Source organism: Sesamum indicum, linkage group LG10 (genome assembly GCF_000512975.1).
Source record: "Sesamum indicum cultivar Zhongzhi No. 13 linkage group LG10, S_indicum_v1.0, whole genome shotgun sequence".
Classification (NCBI taxonomy): Eukaryota; Viridiplantae; Streptophyta; class Magnoliopsida; order Lamiales; family Pedaliaceae; genus Sesamum; species Sesamum indicum.
In genome coordinates, this window is record NC_026154.1 from 16,081,757 (window position 1) to 16,104,862 (window position 23,106).

The 23,106-nt window shown below is 37.6% G+C and overlaps 5 protein-coding genes and 1 non-coding gene across 6 annotated transcripts in view; 2 read left to right on the top strand and 4 right to left on the bottom strand.

The window, feature by feature from the left end:
• Positions 1–2,643, bottom strand: part of LOC105172972 (leucine-rich repeat extensin-like protein 4) — a 3,074-nt gene extending 431 nt beyond the window's left edge. The window contains exons 1-2 of the mRNA XM_020697425.1: positions 504–2,643; positions 2–112 (exon numbers count right to left, since the gene is read on the bottom strand). Of these exons, the coding sequence (XP_020553084.1) occupies positions 2–112; positions 504–2,466 (2,074 nt within the window). The 5' untranslated portion in view covers positions 2,467–2,643. The remainder of the gene's footprint in view (position 1; positions 113–503) is intronic.
• On the top strand, positions 5,244–13,586 carry LOC105172973. Its single transcript, XM_011094600.2, has 15 exons — positions 5,244–5,594; positions 6,333–6,735; positions 6,846–7,023; positions 7,122–7,261; positions 7,920–8,751; positions 9,197–9,297; positions 9,500–9,644; positions 9,724–9,792; positions 9,871–9,916; positions 10,754–11,079; positions 11,711–11,790; positions 11,975–12,110; positions 12,333–12,519; positions 12,993–13,075; positions 13,149–13,586. The coding sequence occupies exons 1-15, from the start codon at positions 5,492–5,494 to the stop codon at positions 13,275–13,277; spliced, it is 2,958 nt and encodes a 985-aa protein (XP_011092902.2). The 5' UTR covers positions 5,244–5,491; the 3' UTR covers positions 13,278–13,586.
• LOC105172858 lies at positions 14,112–14,892 on the top strand. The gene has a single exon (XM_011094447.2). It carries the CDS (start codon positions 14,370–14,372, stop codon positions 14,733–14,735), a length of 366 nt encoding a protein of 121 aa, XP_011092749.1. The 5' UTR covers positions 14,112–14,369; the 3' UTR covers positions 14,736–14,892.
• LOC105172859 (transmembrane protein 45B) lies at positions 15,632–17,035 on the bottom strand. Its single transcript, XM_011094448.2, has one exon. The coding sequence runs from the start codon at positions 16,995–16,997 to the stop codon at positions 16,107–16,109; it is 891 nt and encodes a 296-aa protein (XP_011092750.1). The 5' UTR covers positions 16,998–17,035; the 3' UTR covers positions 15,632–16,106.
• LOC105172860 (diphthamide biosynthesis protein 3-like) lies at positions 19,563–20,152 on the bottom strand. Its single transcript, XM_011094449.2, has one exon. The coding sequence runs from the start codon at positions 20,056–20,058 to the stop codon at positions 19,813–19,815; it is 246 nt and encodes an 81-aa protein (XP_011092751.1). The 5' UTR covers positions 20,059–20,152; the 3' UTR covers positions 19,563–19,812.
• Positions 22,163–22,235, bottom strand: TRNAA-CGC. Its single transcript has one exon. It is a non-coding gene; the product is annotated as a tRNA-Ala (tRNA).

A 23,106-nucleotide genomic window follows, 5' to 3' on the forward strand; every position in this document is an offset into this window, starting at 1 on the left:
GGTGTGGGAACAACAGGCGGTGGTGAGCGACCGGCTGGTGGTGGTGGAGGGGCTGACTGCACTGGTGATGCTTGAGGGGGAGAAACAGCACGCGGTGGTGAGCGGTTGATCGGTGGTGGTGGAGGGGGTGACTGCACTGGTGATGCTTGCGGTGGAGAAACAGCACGCGGTGGTGAGCGGTTGATCGGTGGTGGTGGAGGGGGTGACTGCACTGGTGATGCTTGCGGTGGAGAAACAGCACGCGGTGGTGAGCGGTTGATCGGTGGTGGTGGAGGGGGTGACTGCACCGGTGATGCTTGAGGGGGAGAAACAGCACGCGGTGGTGAGCGGTTGATCGGTGGTGGAGGGGGTGACTGCATCTGTGATGCTTGAGGGGGAGAAGCAGCACGCGGTGGTGAACGGTTGATAGGTGGTGGAGGGGGTGACTGCATCGGTGATGGTTGAGGGGGTGAAACAGCACGTGGTGGTGAGCGGTAGATCGGCGGGGGGGGGGGGGGGGGTTGGTGGTGGTGGAGGGGGTGACTGCACTGGTGATGCTTGCGGTGGAGAAACAGCACGCGGTGGTGAGCGGTTGATCGGTGGTGGTGGAGGGGGTGACTGCACTGGTGATGCTTGCGGTGGAGAAACAGCACGCGGTGGTGAGCGGTTGATCGGTGGTGGTGGAGGGGGTGACTGCACCGGTGATGCTTGAGGGGGAGAAACAGCACGCGGTGGTGAGCGGTTGATCGGTGGTGGAGGGGGTGACTGCATCTGTGATGCTTGAGGGGGAGAAGCAGCACGCGGTGGTGAACGGTTGATAGGTGGTGGAGGGGGTGACTGCATCGGTGATGGTTGAGGGGGTGAAACAGCACGTGGTGGTGAGCGGTAGATCGGCGGTGGTGGAGGAGGTGATTGCACTGGTGATGCTTGGGGGGGAGAAACAGCACGCGGTGGTGATTGAACCACAACAGGAGGCAAGGCAACTGGAGGTGGCGACGATCCATCTTTCGTTGGGGGAGCAACATTCACTGGCTCACGAGTAGGAGCTGGCGCAATAGACGGCTTAGAAGGTTTTGGCGGGAAAGCTGGGACTGGAGCCGGCTTAGGAGCTTGAGTTGGTGGCTTAGAAACATAGGGCGGAATGAAGGCCTTGGGAGGTTGGACGGTTGTTTGCTTAGAAGGAGCAGGGACTGGAGCCAACCATGGAGCCTGAGCCGGGGATGTTGGACCATCTCCTCCCTTTGGTGACTCGCCATTCCTATTCGGCCTGCAAAAGGCGTTACAATCTGCCTTCTTGCTCAATTCTAAGGCGCACTCATTCTGGGATCTCTGGTGCTGCTCCCGGCCGAAACAGTTGTCCTTATCGTCCAGCTCAAGCCCCGGCAAGGCGTTCGGGTCGCAGATGGGATTTTTCTCCTCGAAATAGTTGAATGAAAATGTGAAATTTTTCAAGCTCGGCAAGGTGCAAACTGTTTCAGGCACCTTGCTTCTGAACTTGTTGTCTGCAATGTTAATGACTTCCAAGCCCTGCATGAACTCCATGCCTCTCGGCAGGTCTCCCATAAACTTGTTACTGCTGATGTCGAAAACTGTAGTGGTGTTCAATAGCGTGATTTCTTCGGGCAAGCAGCCAGAGAGAGCGTTGTTGGACATGATCAACTCGTCCATCTTGCCCGCCATCTTGCCAATGCTGGTGGGAATGCAACCGGTGAAATTGTTGTTGGACATCACCACAACCGAAGCTGGGGTGTTGCCGAAATTCTCAGGGATAGTGGATTCGAACCGGTTGCTGTTCAAGAAGATAGCGTCAAAATTCTTATCAAACAGCTCCGGAGGCAATGCCCCTTCAAAGTCGTTGAACCTGAGATCAAGGTACTTAAGGCTCGGAAGTTCCAGGACAACTTCTGGGAACGGTCCCACAAACCGATTATTACTCAAATCAAGCTCGTAGAGAAGCTTCAATTTCTTTATGCCCTCAGGAATGATGCCACAAAACCTGTTGGAGTTTATGTGGAGGAGGCTAATGTCGATGAGGTACTCAATCTCCCAAGGGAGGTGGCCTGCAATGTCAGCATGATTGAGATCAACGCCAGCGACCACGGTGATGTTAGGATCGTCGGGCGCCTTTTCACAAACGACACCATTGTAGGAGCACACGTCAGTGCCGACCCAATTCGTGGTGAAATTAGTGGGGTCAGAGTAGATGGCCTTCTTCCACGCCTGAAGGCCAATGTAAGCACTCTTGAGCCTCGGATTAGGGAAGGTGGACGCAGCCTGATCGTCATGACCATCAGAATGCCCTCCGTCCTGCTGGTTATCATTCCCCAACTTTATACCGACATGGTGACCGTTGGAATGGCCTGTTGCGTCGTGTGGGTGATGCCCAAGCTTTACATCGACATCAATAATGCTTGCCAAGGAAGAGAAAAAGAGAGAAAGAAAGATAGAGCAGGCGAAGAAGGTGTTCATTTCCTGAGGATTAGCCATGATTGGGAGAAGCCGGGACTCATCGCTGCTTATAGAATATGAGAAGGCTGGGAGTTGTTTTGGGACCACAGGATGGAAAAAGGTCAAGGTGAATTTTGGGCAAAAATATAGGAGGCGCAGCGTGCATTTGGCATGTTGATTAGTCTGAATGGATGGGATTCATATACACCACATGCAATTGCTGAGAATAGGCAATGGTTGAGTCTTCCTTATTTGAGCTGTTTGTAAGGAGATCGAGATGTTGCAATATTCACTATCTTCATTTTTCATGCCAAATACCGAAATTTAAAACATTATACTAATTCATTTTTTTACTTATATATATATATAGGTCAAGGTTTAATTAATACAAGAACCTTGATCATTAATTAATTTGTATTTAATTTGACCTTAATTTTCACCACCTTGCAATAAGTAAAGAATTATCTTTTCTTTTGTTACACAAAAATAAATTAATTTAATTCTAACGTACGTCAATACAAATAGAAATATCAAATCACTCGACCTCGATTTTGTATCTAACTTAATTCTAATTATTATTTTGACATGTATGTTAAAAATTGAACCAAATTATATATAACCTCAAGCTCAAATTTTTATTCCTTTCCAAATTTAAGTATTTGCTCTGATCTCTCGTATTGTATGATTTTTATTATTATTATTCATTTTCTTTTAGAAATTCTTCATGTTAGAATATTCCTTCTATAATAAAAAGTAAAATTATCACCATCTTACTTAAGATGGTCCAGTATCAAGTATTATGTATATGCAAACGAAGGGATTGTGAAGTATTAAATATAAAATGATCGTCCTTTAAAAAAAATTAAAAAAAAAAAAAACACTGATAAGGTTCTCTTTGTTTAAGTTATTTTCGTATTAACCTTATAGTTTGTGAATAGTTACAACTAAAAGATAAAAATTCTCTTAATATTTATTAAATTATAGTTTTTTAAATATTTTTTTGTGATATTTTTTTATTCAAATTTATATGAGGCAAAAGAAAATTTATTTGAAATTTGAAATATTACCACTTTTAATAACTATCTCTGGACATACAAGTACACATATATATATGATATCTTTTAAAAAAAGATAATGACTATTTTTACAATAACACAAAAGTGATAGATAAAACAGAGTAGAGAGAATCAATCAACTTTCTTATTGAGAAAATCATTTATTTTCTTTATCAGGCGGTGGTTACTAGAGGAATATTTAAGTTTTAGGTATTTTTCTTTTTATCTCAAATACAAATTATGAGGGTAGTGTATCCCATCTGAGATATAAATGTGGCAATGAGACGAGTTTGAATGGATGCGGGACTCATCCCATGACTCTGAGAAAGACTTGGGATCCACCAAAATGAATATGACGCCAGTAGAACTCTTCTTCTTTTTCTTTTTTTCATTTGTTCCATAAAATATTAAAAGAAGACCCTTTTTTCTTTAAAGCCATAATACAAGAGCAGAAACTTGAAATCGATAAAAATAAGACCATTTTGTCAATCTTGAGAGTGAAGTAGGAAAGGAAGAGTGCAGACTGAAGAGGACTAGGACACCAAGTTCTAAATTGGGTCTGAGGTCTTGGAAAAGAAGGTTTGACTGATACATAAAAAATTTGAATATATATATCACAGAATATATTTCAAGATGTTCTTATGAATTTTTTGTGCTTTATTTAGGGATCAGGTGGATCTTAATTTTTAGGATTTATAATCACTTTGAGTTAAATGGGCGGGCGATTCAATTGTCACTCCTATTAAAAGGGTGAGATACACTATTCCATTCAATCATATCCACATAACTAGATTTGGTATCGAAACTCTAATCCCGTGAACAAAAAAATGTGATTATATATGATAGATAGTTGTATCATACATAATCATATGAACCAAATATACTCTAATGGTATATAGATATAGAGACTGTCTAAACGTATGTACATACTTTGATAGACTTTTTCAATTATATATTACTATATAAAAAATAGTTTTAATTTTTTTATTTAAATATAGATAAGTGTATGATTTTATTCACACCTGTTTAAGTAAATTAGTCAACAGCACTAAATTTTAATTTGATATCAAATAATATTAACAAATATATTTTTTTTGCCACTTCAAATTTTATTTTTTATTTTCTATTTAAATTAGATAAAGTGTACAATTGATTATTTTAATTCGAATGATTCACTCACTTTGTAGATAAATTTAGCCAGTAGAATAAATTAGATTTATTTTTCGTTCTTATACTTATTAATTACATTATTTAAGTTTTAAATTATTTATTTATTTATTTTTATACTTTAAAATTTAAGTGATTTATAACTTTATTTATTTTTTCTTTTAAGAAATACATTTTCCCATACCTTAACACGGGTACCCACAGATTCTTAAATATTTCAACGTGATTGGTGTATAAAATATATAGATGAGAAAAATAATCATGAATTTAAATATTTCTAAAAATGAAAAATAAGAAAAAAATAAAACTGAGAGTCAAACAAATATTCTCAGCCGGGCCCAACCCAACTGGAGCTGGGCTTGGATTTATCATTTGGGTCGGACCGAAATAGTCAGAAAACCCGCTCATGTAAGGGCAAACACGTCAATTCTTGTTGAGGGTACAGCTACAGAACGTTACAACGAATATAACGGACGTCGTGGCGTCTGCCTTTCCCTCCTTTTTCCCTCTCTCTCCTCCCTCAAAAATAGTACCAAAACGAAGTTATTTGTAGTAGGGGGGAGAAAAAGAAAGAGAGAGAGAGAGAGAGGGGAAGCGCGAGCGAGGCAGAAGTAACCGAAAACTCCGGCTAAGAAACGATCCGAAAATCTTATACCAAATTCAACAATTTGGTTCGGAAGAGTTGATGATTTTCTTGGGGGAATTTCCAAGGGATTACGAGGATTTGTTAATGTTTTTAGTTTCTTCCTTCTGATTATAAGATTTATTTTTTCATTCAATTGTTAGTTATTGTACATTAGATTATGTTTTAGTTGACGAGAAGATCTTATCACTCGAGAATTATGAAGAACGCAATGGATAATTTACAAGATCTGATCCAGGAAGTCAAGCTTCGGACGGTCTGGTGGATTCTCTGTATATTCTCGGTGTCTTATTTCTTGACACGTAATTCCTTGACGTTTCCTTTAGGTTTTATCCAAATAAGAAATAATTAACGTGTTTCATCATTTCTTGTCGATGCATTGCGAATATGGTGGTGTGTGGCTGATCAATGCGTTGTTCTAAGCTCATTATACTACTTTATGAAGTTGTGTTAAACTTTTGAAAAAATTTTGGAAATTTTAATGGCTTTCTTTTTTCTTTTCTGTATCAATTTCATCTGTTTGGATGCAGCTTTCATTTGATTTACGTTGCGTGTTTGTTATATTGTGCTTTCCAACTGGAGGAGATTCTTTGGTAGTCATGTAGAATTGGTGAACTTGAGTAAAAAATATATGAGGAGGAATAGTTATTGTTTCATGTAGATGCATATATACACCCGACTTCTGTTTTTATTGTTTATTATGAGGTGACCATTGATTATCCAATCAACCATGGCCAAAACAATCTAACATTACCACAAAATGTTGAGTTTACAGGGAATCCAGACGTGGGAGAGCTGTCATTTTTCACTTTTTCTACTCTGAACTTATTTTAGCTGAACTACTTTGATGAAAATAAACATTGTTATTCGTTTCTGTTCTGTTGTTTACTAAAGTGTAGCTTACACTGGGGAGCATGCCATCAAAATTTTGAGCACTTCTTTTTGTTTGTTTAAGTGATCTTTAACTGCAAGTGTGCTGTTCATCTGCCTATTCTTACCATAATCTTGATCATTGATTTTGACTTTATATGTCTTGGCAGATACTAGTAAATCAATGCTAATGAATATTCCCATAGCTGTGCTCTTGGTTTCTGGACTAAGAATATTGTTTAATGAGGTGGAGTTCCGGTGGAAAGACCGGAGTATCAGACCAACATCCTACTTGTCACACTTAGAAAAGAAGCAGCTATCTGTGAATGATTCTCGTCTTACTTCCCTGCCTCCTGCAAAAAAATGGAAGAGAAACATAGATTCCCCTGTTATAGAAGCAGCCATTGAGGACTTCATCAACAAAATCTTGCATGATTTTGTCTTAGATTTGTGGTATTCAGATATTACACCTGACAAAGAGGCACCAGAGCTGATACGTGCTATAATCATGGATGTCCTTGGTGAAGTATCTGGAAGAATCAAAGAAGTGAACCTTGTTGACCTGTTGACAAGGTATTGTATTCTGGTATATGTTTCCACTCCACTTTAATGAAGTTGCGAAAAATGTGATTCAAATTAGTTGATGATATGAATGACTGAAACCTGTTTCTGGCTTTCTCCAGGGATGTGGTAGACCTGATAGGAGATCATTTTGAACTTTTTAGAAGAAACCATATTGCTATTGGCACAGATGTTATGGGCACATTGTCTTCTGAAGAAAGGGATGAAAGATTGAAGCAGCATCTACTGGCCTCTGAGGAGCTGCATCCTGCTTTGATATCTCCAGAGTGTGAGTACAAGGTGTAGAAGTGTTCTGATTCAGAAGGCATTTTTGGACCAAACTGTTTTTGTATTTATTTCAGTTAATTTTCATGACATCTTATATTTGTCAAATATAGGTAATTCAGCAGCTTATGGGTGGGCTTTTAGCTGTTGTGTTAAGACCAAGGGAAGCACAATGCCCTTTAGTTCGATGCTTTGCTCGTGAGTTCCTAACTTGTTTGGTAATGCAACCAATAATGAATTTCGCTAGCCCAGGGTGAGATGCTGTTTCCATCAACTTTTTATTGTCTTAAGTTGAAGATTAGTTTCATCATAATCTGTGTAAAGAATAATTTCTATGTTGTAGATGGATTATGTTGGCATCATCCATAACTTTGATCAGAAAGAGAAGTCCACATGTTATTTCATCTTTGTTATGCTTTAGCATCATTTTAATTGTTTGCTTGAATAATAAACTTATGTTGTATAGAGTAGCATCAGTTGAAACCTATATACCTTAGCTTTGATTTGAGAGTCAATCTCTCACCCCATATTCCAAATTTGACTTAATAAATAATGAATTATATTATCATATTACCTTTTATTTTTGGAATGTCATAATTTGATTCCAAACTTATGTATTAGCAAACATTGCCATATTCAAACACCATCTGTATGTTGATAATTTCCACTCCAATGCCTCTAATTTGTTGTGTAATGTATACCTTCTCTGGCTTGTTTCTGTGATGTTATTATGCTTGCTAATGGATTTGTGTCACGATATTAATCTGAGGTTCAATGTTTACATCAGCTTTTTTGAATTCCTCATGCAAGCAACATCATTCTCTCCCTTGCAGTCTTCTTCAATAGCAAGTTAAATTGTTACTAGTTTATGTGATTGCTGTTCAGGACTGACTTCTTTACTCTTTTTCCAGGTATATTAATGAGTTGATTGAGTATATAATTCTGGCCTACAATGACTGGTCCAAGGTTTTTTCCACTGATCAACCACCTAATCCTGAGGGTCATAACTGTGACCACACTGTTTCTGAAGAAAATGGTTCCAACAACCAAGGGAGTGATGCCTCTTTATCTCGGTTCGATGATAACAGGGAACTAGACTCTGGTGCCCTGGGAAATCTCTTGCCTAGTACAATGCAGGATGAACACATACATCCACGGCCTGCTGACTGGGCAAAAGTGTTTGATGCAGCAACTCAGAGAAGAACAGAAGTTCTTATGCCTGAAAATCTGGAAAACATGTGGACCATAGGAAGACACTACAAAAAGAAACTCCAAAAGAAGGCTTCTGCAGAACTTCAAGCCCCTGAAGTTACAAGTTCAGTAACCGTCGTATTTCCTAGAAAAGATTTGGTGACTGAAATAGCAAAACAGAAGCCTGAAACATCTATTGAAGTAGAAGGTAAAGCTTCGAAGCAACTAACACCCTGGCTCGAACAAGATACTCGACCTACCGATCACAGTATTGATGCCTTGAGCAGGTCACAAGATCTCAACAAGAAGGTGTGTCCAGAGGGAGGCTGTACTGCTAATAACCTGGAGAACAATGACGATGTTGTTTCCCCTGAAAACAGAAATAAACTTAAAAGATCAAATAGCACTTCTGATTTAGAAGTTCAGTTGAACCTTGTTAATGTGTTTACTAGTCAAACCAGTACACCCTTCTTTACTGAATCCTGTGGTGCAGATGTTAATAAGTCTAATGTACAAGGTGAAGTACCACATGCTCCAAAGTTGAGATGTCAGGTAAGACCTTCAAATTCCTTTGTTTGGTTCATGAAATTTTAATTGGATTTAACCTCACTTTAAAAATGTAAAAATGCTTTTGTTATTCAAGACCAGTAGCTTCATGGCCCGGGCTTCTTTCCTTGGTTCAAGATGATACTTTTCACTTCTTTTCCGCTATTACATGATAAATTCTCATGCCAGAGTAGTTTGCTAGATTATTCTGCTATCACACCCACTATGTGTAACAATTTGCATGTGCCATGCCAGGGGAAAAGTATGGCGATCTAATATTGGAATCTTTATAAGATGATCTGCATTAGCTACCCATATTTGCATGACTAGCTATTTTCATAATCATGGCTTCAGTTGAAATAAAGGATTGCATGAGTATCTCTTATCTCCTCTGGTTCGTGACATCTGGAAATATTCTGTGTTTTAGCTAATTTGAGTCCTTGATCTGCAGGTTGTTGGAGCATACTTTGAGAAACTTGGCTCAAATTCTTTTGCAGTTTACTCAATTTCTGTTACTGATGCTGAGAACAACACTTGGATTGTGAAAAGAAGGTATGATTTTGAAAAAAGTTTGAATAGAAGAATATTGCTTTTTCTGAGATGGATGTGACGCTGTTGATCTACTTCAAACTCAATTCAGTATGAGGACAATTTTGTTTTAAATGACATGAGAAAGCTTTCTGATTAGAAAGGATTACAGTGCTTTTCTGTGCACTGGTCAGTTGATTCTTCATTTGTAATACTTTGCATGCAGATATCGGAATTTTGAGAGATTGCATAGGCATCTTAAGGACATTCCTAATTATACACTACATTTGCCGCCCAAAAGGATATTCTCTTCAAGTACAGAGGATGCTTTTGTTCATCAGCGCTGTATTCAGCTTGACAAGTATCTCCAAGTATGGTTAACCCTACTCCTGGTGATGGTGCATATACATTTTCTCCTTTTAGCTATTTTGACTATGCTGTCTCTATCAGGAACTCTTGTCAATTGCCAATGTTGCTGAGCAACATGAAGTTTGGGATTTTCTAAGTGCCTCGTCCAAGGTGTGCATTTCCGATTTCTGTTAAATACATTTAAGTATCCTTACCTTCTTTGTTAACTTTCGGTTTTTATCAATGAAGAACTACTCATTCGAGAAATCGCCATCTGTAATGACGACTCTGGCAGGTGTGTGGTTCTTTCTTGGATGTCATTTTTCATGCTCATTTAATTGGCTGACCATTTTGCATCATTCGATTCAGGAATGAATTTTGACTTGCATATTTATGTGGGACTTTGTACTTGTTGGATTAACGAAACCAGTGATGATATCCAACCCCCCAAAAAGATAAAAACTGTAACAGTCAGGCATTTGGTGACTCTGATGTTTGACTACTAATACAGACCCTTATCTGAAAACTCATTGGATACTCTGTTATAAATTATGAGCAAAGGCCCTTGGTTGTGTTACTTCGATATATACGGGACGTATCATTTTTGTGAGTCGATCTCATCACTTTATTGTTGTGTGTGTACTTCCTTTTCAGCAGAGTCTTGGAAAGTAGAAGTGTGACACACATATTTGAGTGATTGGAAAAAAGATGGAAAGTTTGTTAATCATTTGACTTATTTATTACAATTCTTAAGTCGTAACTTGTTTTCTATGTAATCATGTTTACATAATATCATTGGTTTGCCTGTTCCAGTTAACCTTTTTTCCTGTTGTAACGCGTTAGTCTTGTGTTATTGTAAACTGAATAAATGTTTGTTTGCCATTTAGATGTTTTCTGAAACTATTCATAACCTTTGCAGTGAACTTGTCAAGAAATTTAAATTTTCCTGAAAGCACATGCAAAAGTTTATTCGGGAATGTTTCTTCAGTGAACAAATTCGCTTAATCTCCTACTTTTGCAAGGAACTTGACTTCTTTCTTGTGATGTGTTTGATCTTCTGTTCAGATAATGACATAAAAATTATTCCCACCAAATATTCTAATCATCATGACATCTCCCGTGACCTAAACAGTTAATGTGGATGATGCCGTGGATGATATTGTACGCCAGTTCAAAGGGGTTTCCGATGGCATAATGCGGATGGTGGCTGGATCACCCTCCTCTTCTCATGAACAAGCCTCTCCAATGGCCAGCAGAAACCTGTCCTGGAATGCTGATGATATGAACAAATTGACTGTGAGGCAAAGTACCTCAGATTCGCTCAACAGTTTTTCTGATAATGAGGAAGGTGATAAAGATGCAAACCATGGGCAACAGGAAATAGAATCTTCTGCCCAAGCGAACGAGTCGCACTCAGACAATGAATTGAAAGAGGATCCAACAGGGGTTCCTCCAGAGGTACTGTGAAATTTTAGTAGTGTAGTGCACTATTGATTCCCTCCTGGTCTTATTTGTTCACTAGTCAGTTGCCGCCTTTCTCATATACTTTTGACTGTATTATTTGCCCCTAGTAATTTCCTAATCTCATTTAGCTGAAGTTATCTTTTTATATTTATTTATGTCAGCGACTTCCTTTTAATTCTAGTAAGTTTACCCTCCTGGATCCTGTTGGTTTCCACATATGGCAGGTAGTGATTCCCATTGGTCATAGCAAATGATGAAACTAGGATACTTCTTTCTATTTATTGAGCCTTGAGCGGAAATTTGTTTAAACGTTTTTCTTCAATATTATGCCTCGTTAGCTTCGAAGTGTAGTTGATTCGTTAAAGATGGCCGAAGTACTGGTGATTCACATTTGTAAGGCATATTATCTCCAACATTCGAATTTATTCATCCTTTTCAATAGCCTGTGCTCTTCATCATGCCTGGGCTGGGGTAGATATCCAAAAGCTGAGCTGTGCTGTTGGCCCCAAAAGGAGCTGTACTGCCATATGTTACCAAATGTTACTTGGGTCTATTCGGCACTTCCTATAACTGTTGTGTAATTTGGTTAACTCCTAATCCAGTTGATTTTCACCTTTCCTTGCAGTGGGCGCCACCAAATTTAACTGTTCCAGTTCTTAATTTAGTTGACAAAATATTTCAGCTCAAACGAAGAGGCTGGCTAAGGTGATGTCAAATTTCTCACACTTCCACCATGAACTTGGTTTTAAGTTTAACAATTCAATGTGTGGTCGGATTCTTACAACCATTTTATATTCTCATATCCACTGCAATTTCTTACATAAAGAGAATTCTGTTATAAGCATATTACAGTTTAGCTTGAAGCCACGCACTTCTTTTTGGAATGTAGGAGGCAGGTCTTTTGGATATCAAAGCAAATATTGCAGTTAGTCATGGAGGATGCAATTGATGACTGGCTCTTAAGGCAAATCCAATGGCTCCGCAGAGAGGATGTCATAGCACAAGGGATTCGGTGGATCCAGGATGTAAGTTGTGATGCTTTTAATTTGTGACTTTCTTCCTTTGAAGTTGTGTGATTGCTACTTCCTAGCCTGCGTGTTAAAGCACTTGGTTTCTGGTAATGATAAATTTACTGAGTGGAAACAAGAATGGTGAAATATATTTTTTCACACAAGTCACTACTATAGTGTGTTCCTTTTTCTTCAAGAAGCTAGTATGTGGTTTTCTTACCACTATATTTTCATTAGGTTCTCTGGCCTGGTGGAACATTCTTTATGACTATGCGCATTCAAAAGAAACTAAGTGGTACTCAAGCTAATCAGGGATCACAAACTACAGAGCAACAAGGTGGGAAGACAGTCACTCAACCAGAATCTTTTGAGCAACAGCTTGAAGCTGCTCGCAGAGCTAGTCACGTGAAAAAGATTATCTTCAGTGAGTAATTCTTTTGATTTGATTGTCGTATATGATGCTGTTTATACTTATTTAGGAACAAAGGATCTCATGGGTAACTTTTTACACATGAGGAAATACTTACCATACCTCCTATACATTTCCCCTAAATGGTTCTGCTTGTGTTGCTGGCAACTAAATTTTTGTTTTTGTCACCACTTTAACGTCCATGTCCCATGGTTTATGTCGTCTCACTTTTCTCCATTGTTCTTCTTGCTACAGCCCCCTAACACAGTTGGATTATAACTCAAACATCCCTGCATTAGTTCTGTGTCTGTTTTATGTAATTTGTGATGGGCTCTTCCTTCATTGACTCCCTGATAGTACAGGATAGAAGGCTGAAATGACAACCACCTTGTCATATCCAGCAGAACCTATAGTCTTATAGTTTGATAGGGTTGCTTTCAAGCATATTGTGGATGCATGCTATTATTCTCAAAGTTTCTCTTCGGCAGATGGTGCTCCAACCGCTTTGGTCAGCTTGATTGGGGCTAAGCAGTATAGACGATGTGCTAGAGATATTTACTATTTCCTTCAGGTAAAACTTCCCTCCCGTTCCTTTTCTTTTGGATCCAAATACTAACTCTGTTTATTTTTCAAATCATTTGCAGTCTACAGTTTGTTTGAAGCAACTTGGTTATGGAATACTGGAACTTGGTCTAATAACAATATTTCCAGAATTGCGTGATGTTGTGAGGAATATCCATGAAAAGATGCATATACATCCTTCCGACAACTGAATTTTGCTTTTCTCCATCTCACTATGTTAACGTGGCTAGCCTGAGCGTGAGCGCTCTATTGACATTGGATGAGTGAAAGAAAATAGGATTATCATATGATTATATGTTTGTTTGTTAGTAAATAGGAGCAGAGGCGTGTAAGTCATAATAGCTTAGCATAGTTTCATTGGTGGAAATGTCAACAAGAAGTTGTTTCTGCGCTTGGTGTAGTACAGAAGTTTCTGCCGCAGCCAGAGGCTTTCTTCAATTTTGTGAAGGGTAAAGTGTAGGAATCCAATACAACTAATATTGTATCTACTAGTTGAAAATTTCCTGCGCAGCAAATGGTAATATATTTAAATGTGTTTCACAGAAGAAGTATACTGTATATGACTTGTTACTAGCTCATAAAAGAAAAAATTTCAGAGATCCTCTTGATAATAGAAATGTTAAAAAAATTCCTTATAAACAAACTCTCTCCATACAGAAATTGGACCACATGAGCTTTGATTGTAAATTTTCTATGAAAATATCTTTTTTTTGACATATGAAATTATCCAAAAAAGTATAGTAGATTTTATTACATCCTACAGACTCGTCAAGAATGACTGTTCAAACACTAGGTAAGCTAATTAAAGTTTTTATAGTTGACTTACCATGAAAATTAATACACATATTAGAACATGCCATTAGTTCTACTAGATTTCTTGATAAGAATTCAAACTTACGTTGAGGATATGATCATACGAAAACTTCCATTTTTATTTTGATTTTATTTTATTTTTGATAAGGTGACAACTTCCAAAATTTTAATCCATAGGGCATAAAGATTGATGAATGTAGTGGGGCTTGCAAATGCAAGAGTAGAAGTCACATTTGAAAATCATATCAGCCAAACATCTCCACCCCACCTTATCTCTACACTCCAATTTCTCCCCTCTACAATCTTCAAAAACAATTTTCATCTTTCCAAATTCTAAACCACACAAAATACACTCACACACTTCACATCCATCACTTTCTTTCTCCCTTATCTATACCACTACATCACAATTGCCCCATAATTCTGCCCTCATTTTCTCTCCAAAGGATTTTTTTTGGTCCAATCAACCAATGGCTACCGCATCGGCAACGATATCTCCGGCGACAGTTCCGGCCACCGTCGTAAGCCCCGGCCGATCTCCCCAGAGGAGAACCACAGTTAAGTACGTCAATGGATTGAACTCATTCGATGGGCTCAAGGCTCATAACAATGTAGCCTCATTGGGCCTTCCTGTTTGCACCGAGCAATCCTTCGCAAATATCGTTAGCTCATTGAAACAGCCGTCGCAGGGCAGAAGCGGTGGCGCTCTTACCTCCACCTGCAATGCTGTGGCTGAGATCTTCAAGATTGCTGCCATTATGCCCGGCCTTGTTCTCGTCGGAGTTGCCGTTGGATTCGTTCTCCTTCGGCTCGAGGCGTCCTTGGAGGAAGAATGAAGGTCTTCAACTATTGGTTGGTTAATAGTATTGTGTATGATTCAAAAGAAAAATACTGTGCATTTTTGTTTCCTCGTCCCCTCAAATTCTCTTTTGAATTTAGAATTCATTTAAGATTTTGCTATATAAATTGAAGTGGTAAATTTTGTTTCTTGCACTACAGTTGAGCTATGAATTTAGTATCTAACTAACGCTGTCAAGTGAAATTTTTGTCCGGACTCGACTTGGACAAATCCGATTTGTCATGTAATTGATGTACAATTTAAGAAAATCACCAATAATAAATCAAATATGTTGCACAACTTTGTGATTATATTGATTCCAACAAATCATATTTGATCAACAATTTTCCATGGTGTTAATGAAGTTGGAGTTAAAACTATTAAATTCTTAATTGCAATTCTATTGAAACTATGTGAATAAATTCAATTTGGTGATAGCAAGTTTTGGAATTGTTTAAACATCTCCAATCTGAAGCCCCACACTTTTTACATTTTTGGTGGAAGATGTGTGTGTTTTAAACTGGGGCATTGGTGCTATCTTTTCGGAGGAGTGCATGCTTTACTTTATACCGAAAATCAAAACCAATGGCTATGTTACGTGTTTCAAGCACCAGCTTTTTCATGAATATTTACTTTTATTATGGGATTGTGGATTAGTGTACGGAAATCTTTTACCTAAATTTTGTTTTGATCGAGTTAAAATAGAGAAAGTGAGATGCATTTATCATGTAATTGATCATTTTTTTTAAAACTGTACATTAATTATACCACAAATATATTGTATTTAACATATAATTAATTTTAGTTCGATCAAAACGGATTCAAATTAGAATTTCTGTGTTGTATGGGTTGGGTGGCCTTCCTATATTCCAAATTGCCGTCCGCTACTCCATATATTTTTCTTTGCTTTCTTGTTTCTTGCTTCAAAGAATGAGAAAGCAGATATGACAGTCTACTAGTAAGGAAGGATTGTGTTTGCGCCTTGCGTCCAGACTAGGGTTCTTATCACTAGTCGTTACAAAACATAAGAATTAATACATAGATTTAGATGTGTATTTAGTTCTACTAAACGCCTCCACAGTTATTTATACCTACATTATAAGTGTGACGACATTATTTATAAGTTTGTTAGCGTCTATGATGGTTAATTAGAAGAGGTCATTACAATTTGCTCATTAGTAAATGAGCATGACCAAATTCAACAAAGGCAAGCAGACTTTCTGGTTGAAAGGAGCCTCAGCCAACTCCCAATCCAAGACGACGATAGCAAACCATATAGTATCCGGTGGCGATAGACAGTTGCAACATTAAAAACTATAGATTCTCCATCATCTTACAGCCTGGTCGATTCTTTAATTTAGTAGCAAACTTACAGTTGGATTTGTTTGAATCCACCAGCTGCAAGAGGGGGATCATGTGAACCTGGACAGGGAAGTTGCTCGTACTCTGACTGCCTCCTTGCTGTCCGCCATCTCCCAAAAGCTATGCAGATAGATGCCATGAAGATCAAGATTGAAGAGAATATCCAACAAAACTGCAAGTTTGCCAAAGCCCTGGCCCTCAAATCGGCCTCATGGGTCCCACATACAACTGCTCCGTTCACGACGATGGCGTTGCTAAGATTTGTTGTCTGAGTGACACATCCTCGGGGGACAAAGTTAGGAAGCCATAGCATGAATCCCATGTTTATGAACCAACATCCTTGGAACACTACTGATGTGGAAAGAACTAATGCTGCAGGGAAGCTGGTGGGGGAAATCGTTGCATATATTGCTACAAGAAAAGAAACGCATACTATGAGCTGCATTAGCCAATGGTAATGACCTTCGAGTCCAACGTGATCAGTTGAATGATAGTGAAGTAAGAAAAGTTCCTGCCCAAAAACTGAGGCAACAAGGATGCCCGAGACGCCTAACGTTTTTTCAGACAAATGATTCAACTCGCTAAAAAGAGTGAAGGTCGTGAATATAACTAGCTGAAGGAACATGGTAGCATGCTCGATATTGTCAAGCTCAAAGGAGAAGTGAAGGTGTCGAGGGTCTAAAATCTGGACCAGGATTGCCAACATAGAAAACAAAAACACGAGTATGAGCTCGAGGTGTTCTAGTTTTCGGACAGGACTCTTAAACGGGTACCAAAACCTTAACATGAACTTGGTAGAGCCTTTAAGGTAGTAGAGATGAATGGTATTGATAGTATGCCACAGGCCGAGGAAGGCGAGTGCCAGCCCGGGAACTAGATGTCCAACAAAAGTTCCCATATTGAGGTTTCTACTTTTTGATTTCAAGACAAGGATATATATAGAGAGAGAGTCTTCGCTGCATGTTGGTTGCACCATAAATACTTGAAAGCATGAACAAAAAGATAGCATTAGTTGATGCCTCATCAGATAACTGGTGCATGGTGCATGTGTTTCCACTAACAAAAAGGAATTGTTCACTAGTTACCATACTATTTCATGACTCTATGCATGCCTTGCCCTATTATTTAAAGAAAAAGGAAGCAGGTGTCGGGAAATTCCAACCCAAACTAGATTTGGTCAAATCAAAATTAATTATTTGATAAGTGTAATACACATGTCGTATGATTGATATACAGTTCAAGAAAATCGACCAATCACACATGTATCACATTTAACATGTAATTGATTTGGTTCGATCAGACCTGGTATGGATAAGAATTTTCGAGCAGATGGCCCTCGCGAAATGAAAGAGACACCGACAGAGATGGAATTCATTTGCTGTGCAATGTTAGACATGAATGAAGGCAAAAAGAAGAAAGGAAACAGATATGACAGGAGGCCACCAATGAATAGGAGGAAAAGAGAGGTAGATGACAATAACTGCAGGTTGGATGCTAAGTCATTTTTGCTAAAGACTACCACCAATATATATAATATATATGTGAACTGAAAAGATAATGAAATCCAAACGAAAATAAGACAGCTCCACTGACTCGAGGAAATTAAAATTTGTAGGCAGCAGATGAGTTAATGTAAGATTAGGGTCGATCTCTTCAGTTAACATTTCATCTTAATTACTCTGACCAGCCCTGCAATAACCATTTATCATTATTTCATATGTAGCCTGGTACTTTACCCTTCTATTCAACAATCATGGGCAATTGGGGTTATGGAAATATATGGGCTGGGCCGGACTAGTGGCCATTCTCATCAATTGGTGTAGTTGGATTTTCGCAGCAATCAACCTCTCTAAGGTAAAATTTGCCTTGCGCAGAATAGTTGGTAAAGTCGAGATCGCACTAAAAAATCATGAGCTTAAGTTCTGTCGATCTACTAGTCTAGTTTAATAAAAATAAATAATTAATTATATATATTTCTTACTGATAATTAGCATATATCAGTTGTAATGAATAAAACATAATACAATTGCAACTGATTCACTAAAAGAAATGATGATTACAATCTGCAAAAAGGTTTCCCTTTGGGACAGAGATTACCACGAACGCGTAATTATAATGTCATAATTCTTTTGACCCAATAATACAGAACGTAATAATAAATTTTCAAATATAGCAAAAAAAGAAAAAATTCAAAACTATGTAGACAGTATTATTTGCTTTATTTTTAATACTACTGAAAAGGGTCTTGGAAATTTAATTTGGCTTCAGTTTTTGTTTTTAAATTTGAACTTAGCTAAGCTACTTTCATCTCATTTTTGCAGGTTTCCGGTGCATTAACCCCTTTGATATTGGAAAGTGCAAAAATATCGAAAACTGCAAACTTCTTGGAGGCACCAATGAAGTATTCACAGACTATGGTTCCTTGTATAGAAAGATGAGCAATTGAAGTCAGCAACAATCAAGATTCCTATCCTGTTACCGAATCCAATTTATAACAAGCGGATAGCACAACGACACTCTGATTTGCTGATTTCGGGATTAAAGCTGGAGATCTACCAAAATCAACGAGTGTAGATGAATACTGTTCAGAAGGACATGTATAACATAGCTACCAACAAAATTCATCTTTCCGTTATCGAGGCATCTCATGCTGGTCAAATTATTGGATTAGCAACAAGGGATTATCGTGTTGCTTAGGGGCTTACCTTTATTTGCAACTTGCTTTGAGAAGTCAATCTATAGAGGTGATATCATCGATTTCAGTAAATTTCTATGCAGGGTTTGGGAATTGAGGCGAACAACAAAAGGGTAATGCAGACCCGTGAATAGTGCCTCAAAGCTAATGATCATGAGAAGAGACTCACATCTCACAGGATTATGGTATGACAAAGGAGGCATGTATTCTTCTGCCAAACACAGATAAAAGTCATGCTAAAAGCAACTTTGTTTAAGCAACCAAATGTAAAAAGTCATGCGACTAATAAAAACATTTCCAGTTCCTACAAAGAAAAAGGTAAAAGTAATCTTGACATGGAATTGTTTATAGAATTCTTGAAGTTCATTGAGAAGAACACTCATACTGCATAATTAATATTGACCCCTGAGCAATAAAGTAGGCAACATTTAAATGTTTAAACAATTCCATGTTAATTTATTATGGAACAACATTTACACCAAACAATCGTGCTAAAAAGCAAACGGATGTCAAGCATATCCATGCTGGATCATGATTAACAAGTACAAGTCTTACGTTATCATGTGAGTATGCAGTCCTTACGGGGATAACAAGCCATTGAGACTTTCATCGACAACAATAGATCTATATAACAGGAAAGTTAACCACACAATAGGAACCTAAAGGCCATACGGTTAGTTAATATCTAATGCATGCGTCTTAAATTACTTCCAGGAAAATTTTGTGAGCGAACCAACATTAACAGAACTTCAAACAATGACAACTGAATACTGCAGTAACTTTTATGTATCATAAACTCATATTTGCCGAAAAAAGTAAATGTATAAAGATTTCCAATCATCAGTTTCTCTTTCTTCAAACGCAAAAATCTCATGAACCACCGAGCCAACATACACACATCAACACCGCAAAATCTAACCCTAATCCCAGCCAAAAATGGAACTCCTCATCACAAACACACCCCGAAAAAACATTAAACTATGAATAAAAGCAAAAAATTCATAAGACCTGAGAATTCTCAAGCTACGGCAACCGGCTGCGGTTTGGCCGGTTCCGTTTTTCTGTTGGATGTATCCTGAAAATCTTCCATGTTATAAATTACGGTGATATACAGCGAGCAGCTGGGGCACCGCGCGATTTCCTCGCCGATTCGCAGGTCCTCTTTGGTTATCTGGAAGAGATCTCCGCAGGGACACGGGTAAGTGAAAGCCTGGAGCTCCTCGTTCCACTCCATGTCCTCGATCTCAACATCGTCGTACGACATCGTTCGCGGAATCTAGGGTTTTTCTCTTTCTTCGTATTCCCCTTTCCTCTCGCTGGCGGAATTGGAGGTGCCAGGGTTAAGCAGAAATTCGGGTGGTGAATGGAAATTTATATATAGTGAATTTGGTGCTAATTACATCAAGGTCCTTGTATTTTCCAAAATATACATAAACTCCCTTCTACAAAAAATAAATATCAACTTTGCATTCAATTTTTTTTTGTTAGTATCAACAAATTTAATAAATTTTAACTAATTGAGGCTTATTTATTAGACGAAGATAAAACGCGGGATACTAAATATAATTTCTCAAATTATAAAAAACATACGTATAATTACACTAAACCTTAAGGTAAAATGCAATTACACCCTCTTGTGTTATTAAAAATAATAAAAAAAACTTCACATAAAAAATAAAACACTAAAAAACTCCCATGTAATATTCAAAATATAAAAAACAACCCCCTTGACTCCGGAGATTTAGCGCACTCGCCCTCCTTATGACTGGCTTTAATTTTAAGTAATAAATTAATTTTGTTCTTTAATTTATGAACCGTTAGATCTTTCTTGTTATATATCTGACGGTTAAAATTTGTAAATAATAGATCAACGGCTAGATTTCATTAAATTTTATTTCAAAGGTCCAAATTTAACACATAATTCAATATTTCATATTTTATTTAATTTAAATTATCGGTCCAAATTCATTGTACAAATATTTAGCATATTTTGATTTTATTACGTATGAATAAAAATTTTAAATATATTAAAATATATTTAAAAATATATCATCTTTTCCAACCCACCATCTCCCTCCCACGGGCGCCCCCTCACTACCGTCGTCGTTGTGCCTCATCGCTGCTCTCCTCCTCACAGCAATTGATGCCTAGCCACCGTTGTCTGCCTCCTCCACGCCCCTGTTGTTGTCCGCCCCTCACTTGTGCCCTCGCGTGCCTCCTCTCTGCTTGGCTCCTCCGCGCCCCCTCTTCCCCTCCCCTCCTCACCCTCTCTTTCTCTCTCTCTCTCTATATATTTATATTTAAAAATTAATATTTGTTTTAAAAATGTTTAAATTTATGTATTAAATATATAAAAAGACATTTAAAATATGTTTATAAACTCAAATAATATTGAAAAGTTCTGAATCATTCATTTATATCATATGAGATCTAATGACAAAACTAATAAAACGGCGCGTATGATGCAACTCCAAAGACGAGGGGGTTGTTTGCTGTATTTTGAGTATCACATGGGAAGTAACTAAATATAACAAGAAGGTAAAGTCCTCTAAATCCTAAAAAGGCCTGGCCCAAGGCTCACAAAGATGATTGGATTTGGGGGTAGCAACTGCAGGTAATATTGGTCTTGTTGCTGAAGCCCACAATAAATACCATTGGCAAGTCCAAGCTCAAGCTGCTGTTTTGTAAACCTCAAAGCTTAAAACCAACAACTGCATACCACCACCAGCACCCAGCATTCAACAAATCTACGTTAAAAGTTTCAAGAAAAAGCCCACGGGTTTTATCCCCTAAAATCTATCCACTTTCAGATAACTATGCTGTGTAATTATTCACACGCACAAACATATCTATATATATAGTTACTGGGGTGTGAGAATTTTCATAAACAAGTTAAGGAAATATATATTTTGAAGAAAAGATGTCTGGGGTTGTGGAGAAGTGGAGCAGTGAAGTAGCGAAGCTAAGGAACAAGGGCCGAACCATTTTCTCATCATCATCATCATCATCATCAGGTGCCTCTGCAGCTGCAGCTCCAACCAGCTGCTGCCAAGACGGTGGAGATGAAAGGAGTAGTGCAGGAGCTTATTCACTCTGGTGGCCAACCCTGCAAGTTAAGAAGCTGCCCTGTTCAGAGGCGTCGCTCTCCATGCTTGTGGATATTTTTAGTGCTTAAAACAACACAACGCTACCTCTTTAATTTCACTCATCACTTTAACTTCCTTTTTAAGTTTTTTTCTCTTACACGGCATACTTTGTGGTTACGAGGGACTGTTAATGAAAACTACTGTTCTAATTATGCAGTTTGGTTGGTTAGTTGTGTCAGTAAATGCGCAGAAAATATAATTAAAAAAAAGAAACGGCGAAAGTGGAGGTGCGGGGAATCGAACCCCGTGCCTCTCGCATGCGAAGCGAGCGCTCTACCATATGAGCTACACCCCCAGCTTGACTTAAAATATTTTTATTTAACTGTAATTTTCTCCATATCTTTGATATTTATCTTCTAAAGGAGATGTTTGCTAAACTTATTTCCAAAATATTATAAGTTCTAGTATTTTATAATATCATTTATAATGTCAATTTTATAATTAATATTCATAATTAGAGAAATTTGTTAATATCTTTAAAATATAAGTTAGGAACTCCTTTTTCTTCCCGTAAAAAAATTCTATAAACTCACAATATTTTAGTGTTTAGTCACATGAGCTCCTTTTTTTTTTTTTTGGAAAAAAAATTATCAAATAAATTTGAATGTTTTTGAAAAATTTATAAGCTATTTCAAAAACACCATTTAATTAATAATATATTGATAATGGATGAATAATATATATTTATACTAATATAAAAAATTTGTTATCTATATTCACAAACGGCGAATAACGACACTACCGTACCAATTTTGAAGTATAACAATAATACTCCTAATTAGATCATCTGAAAATAAAATTACAATTACCTTTTTTTATATAAAATGACTCTATGTCATTTTAACATCACTACACTAATTCTTTTTTTTATCAATAATGCTTTAAATTATTTTTTAATTTTATTTCTTTAATTTTTTTAAATATAATAATTATAATATATTTTAAAATATAAAAAATTATTTATATATGCACGTAAAAATGATATGCCATGACCAACCGATCAATAATTAAAAGAGGAAAGTAGAAAAGAAGATGAAGATGAGAGGAGAGGTGGGGTGGGAGAGTTGGATGACATTATTGGGAGAAATGAGATAAGAGCAATAAAGTAGGAATGAGTAACATCATCTTTCCCACTTGGACTATTATGACCCAATGGTTGAAAAGTG

Excerpts from the sequence above, each read along its gene's own strand:
- LOC105172973 (XM_011094600.2), top strand. The coding sequence starts at position 5,492 with ATGAAGAACGCAATGGATAATTTACAAGATCTGATCCAGGAAGTCAAG. Across the intron at positions 7,262-7,919 it reads ATGAATTTCGCTAGCCCAGG|GTATATTAATGAGTTGATTG; the intron begins GTGAGATGCTGT and ends CTCTTTTTCCAG. Across the intron at positions 9,917-10,753 it reads TGTAATGACGACTCTGGCAG|TTAATGTGGATGATGCCGTG; the intron begins GTGTGTGGTTCT and ends TGACCTAAACAG.
- LOC105172858 (XM_011094447.2), top strand. The coding sequence starts at position 14,370 with ATGGCTACCGCATCGGCAACGATATCTCCGGCGACAGTTCCGGCCACC.
- LOC105172859 (XM_011094448.2), bottom strand. The coding sequence starts at position 16,997 with ATGGGAACTTTTGTTGGACATCTAGTTCCCGGGCTGGCACTCGCCTTC.
- LOC105172860 (XM_011094449.2), bottom strand. The coding sequence starts at position 20,058 with ATGTCGTACGACGATGTTGAGATCGAGGACATGGAGTGGAACGAGGAG.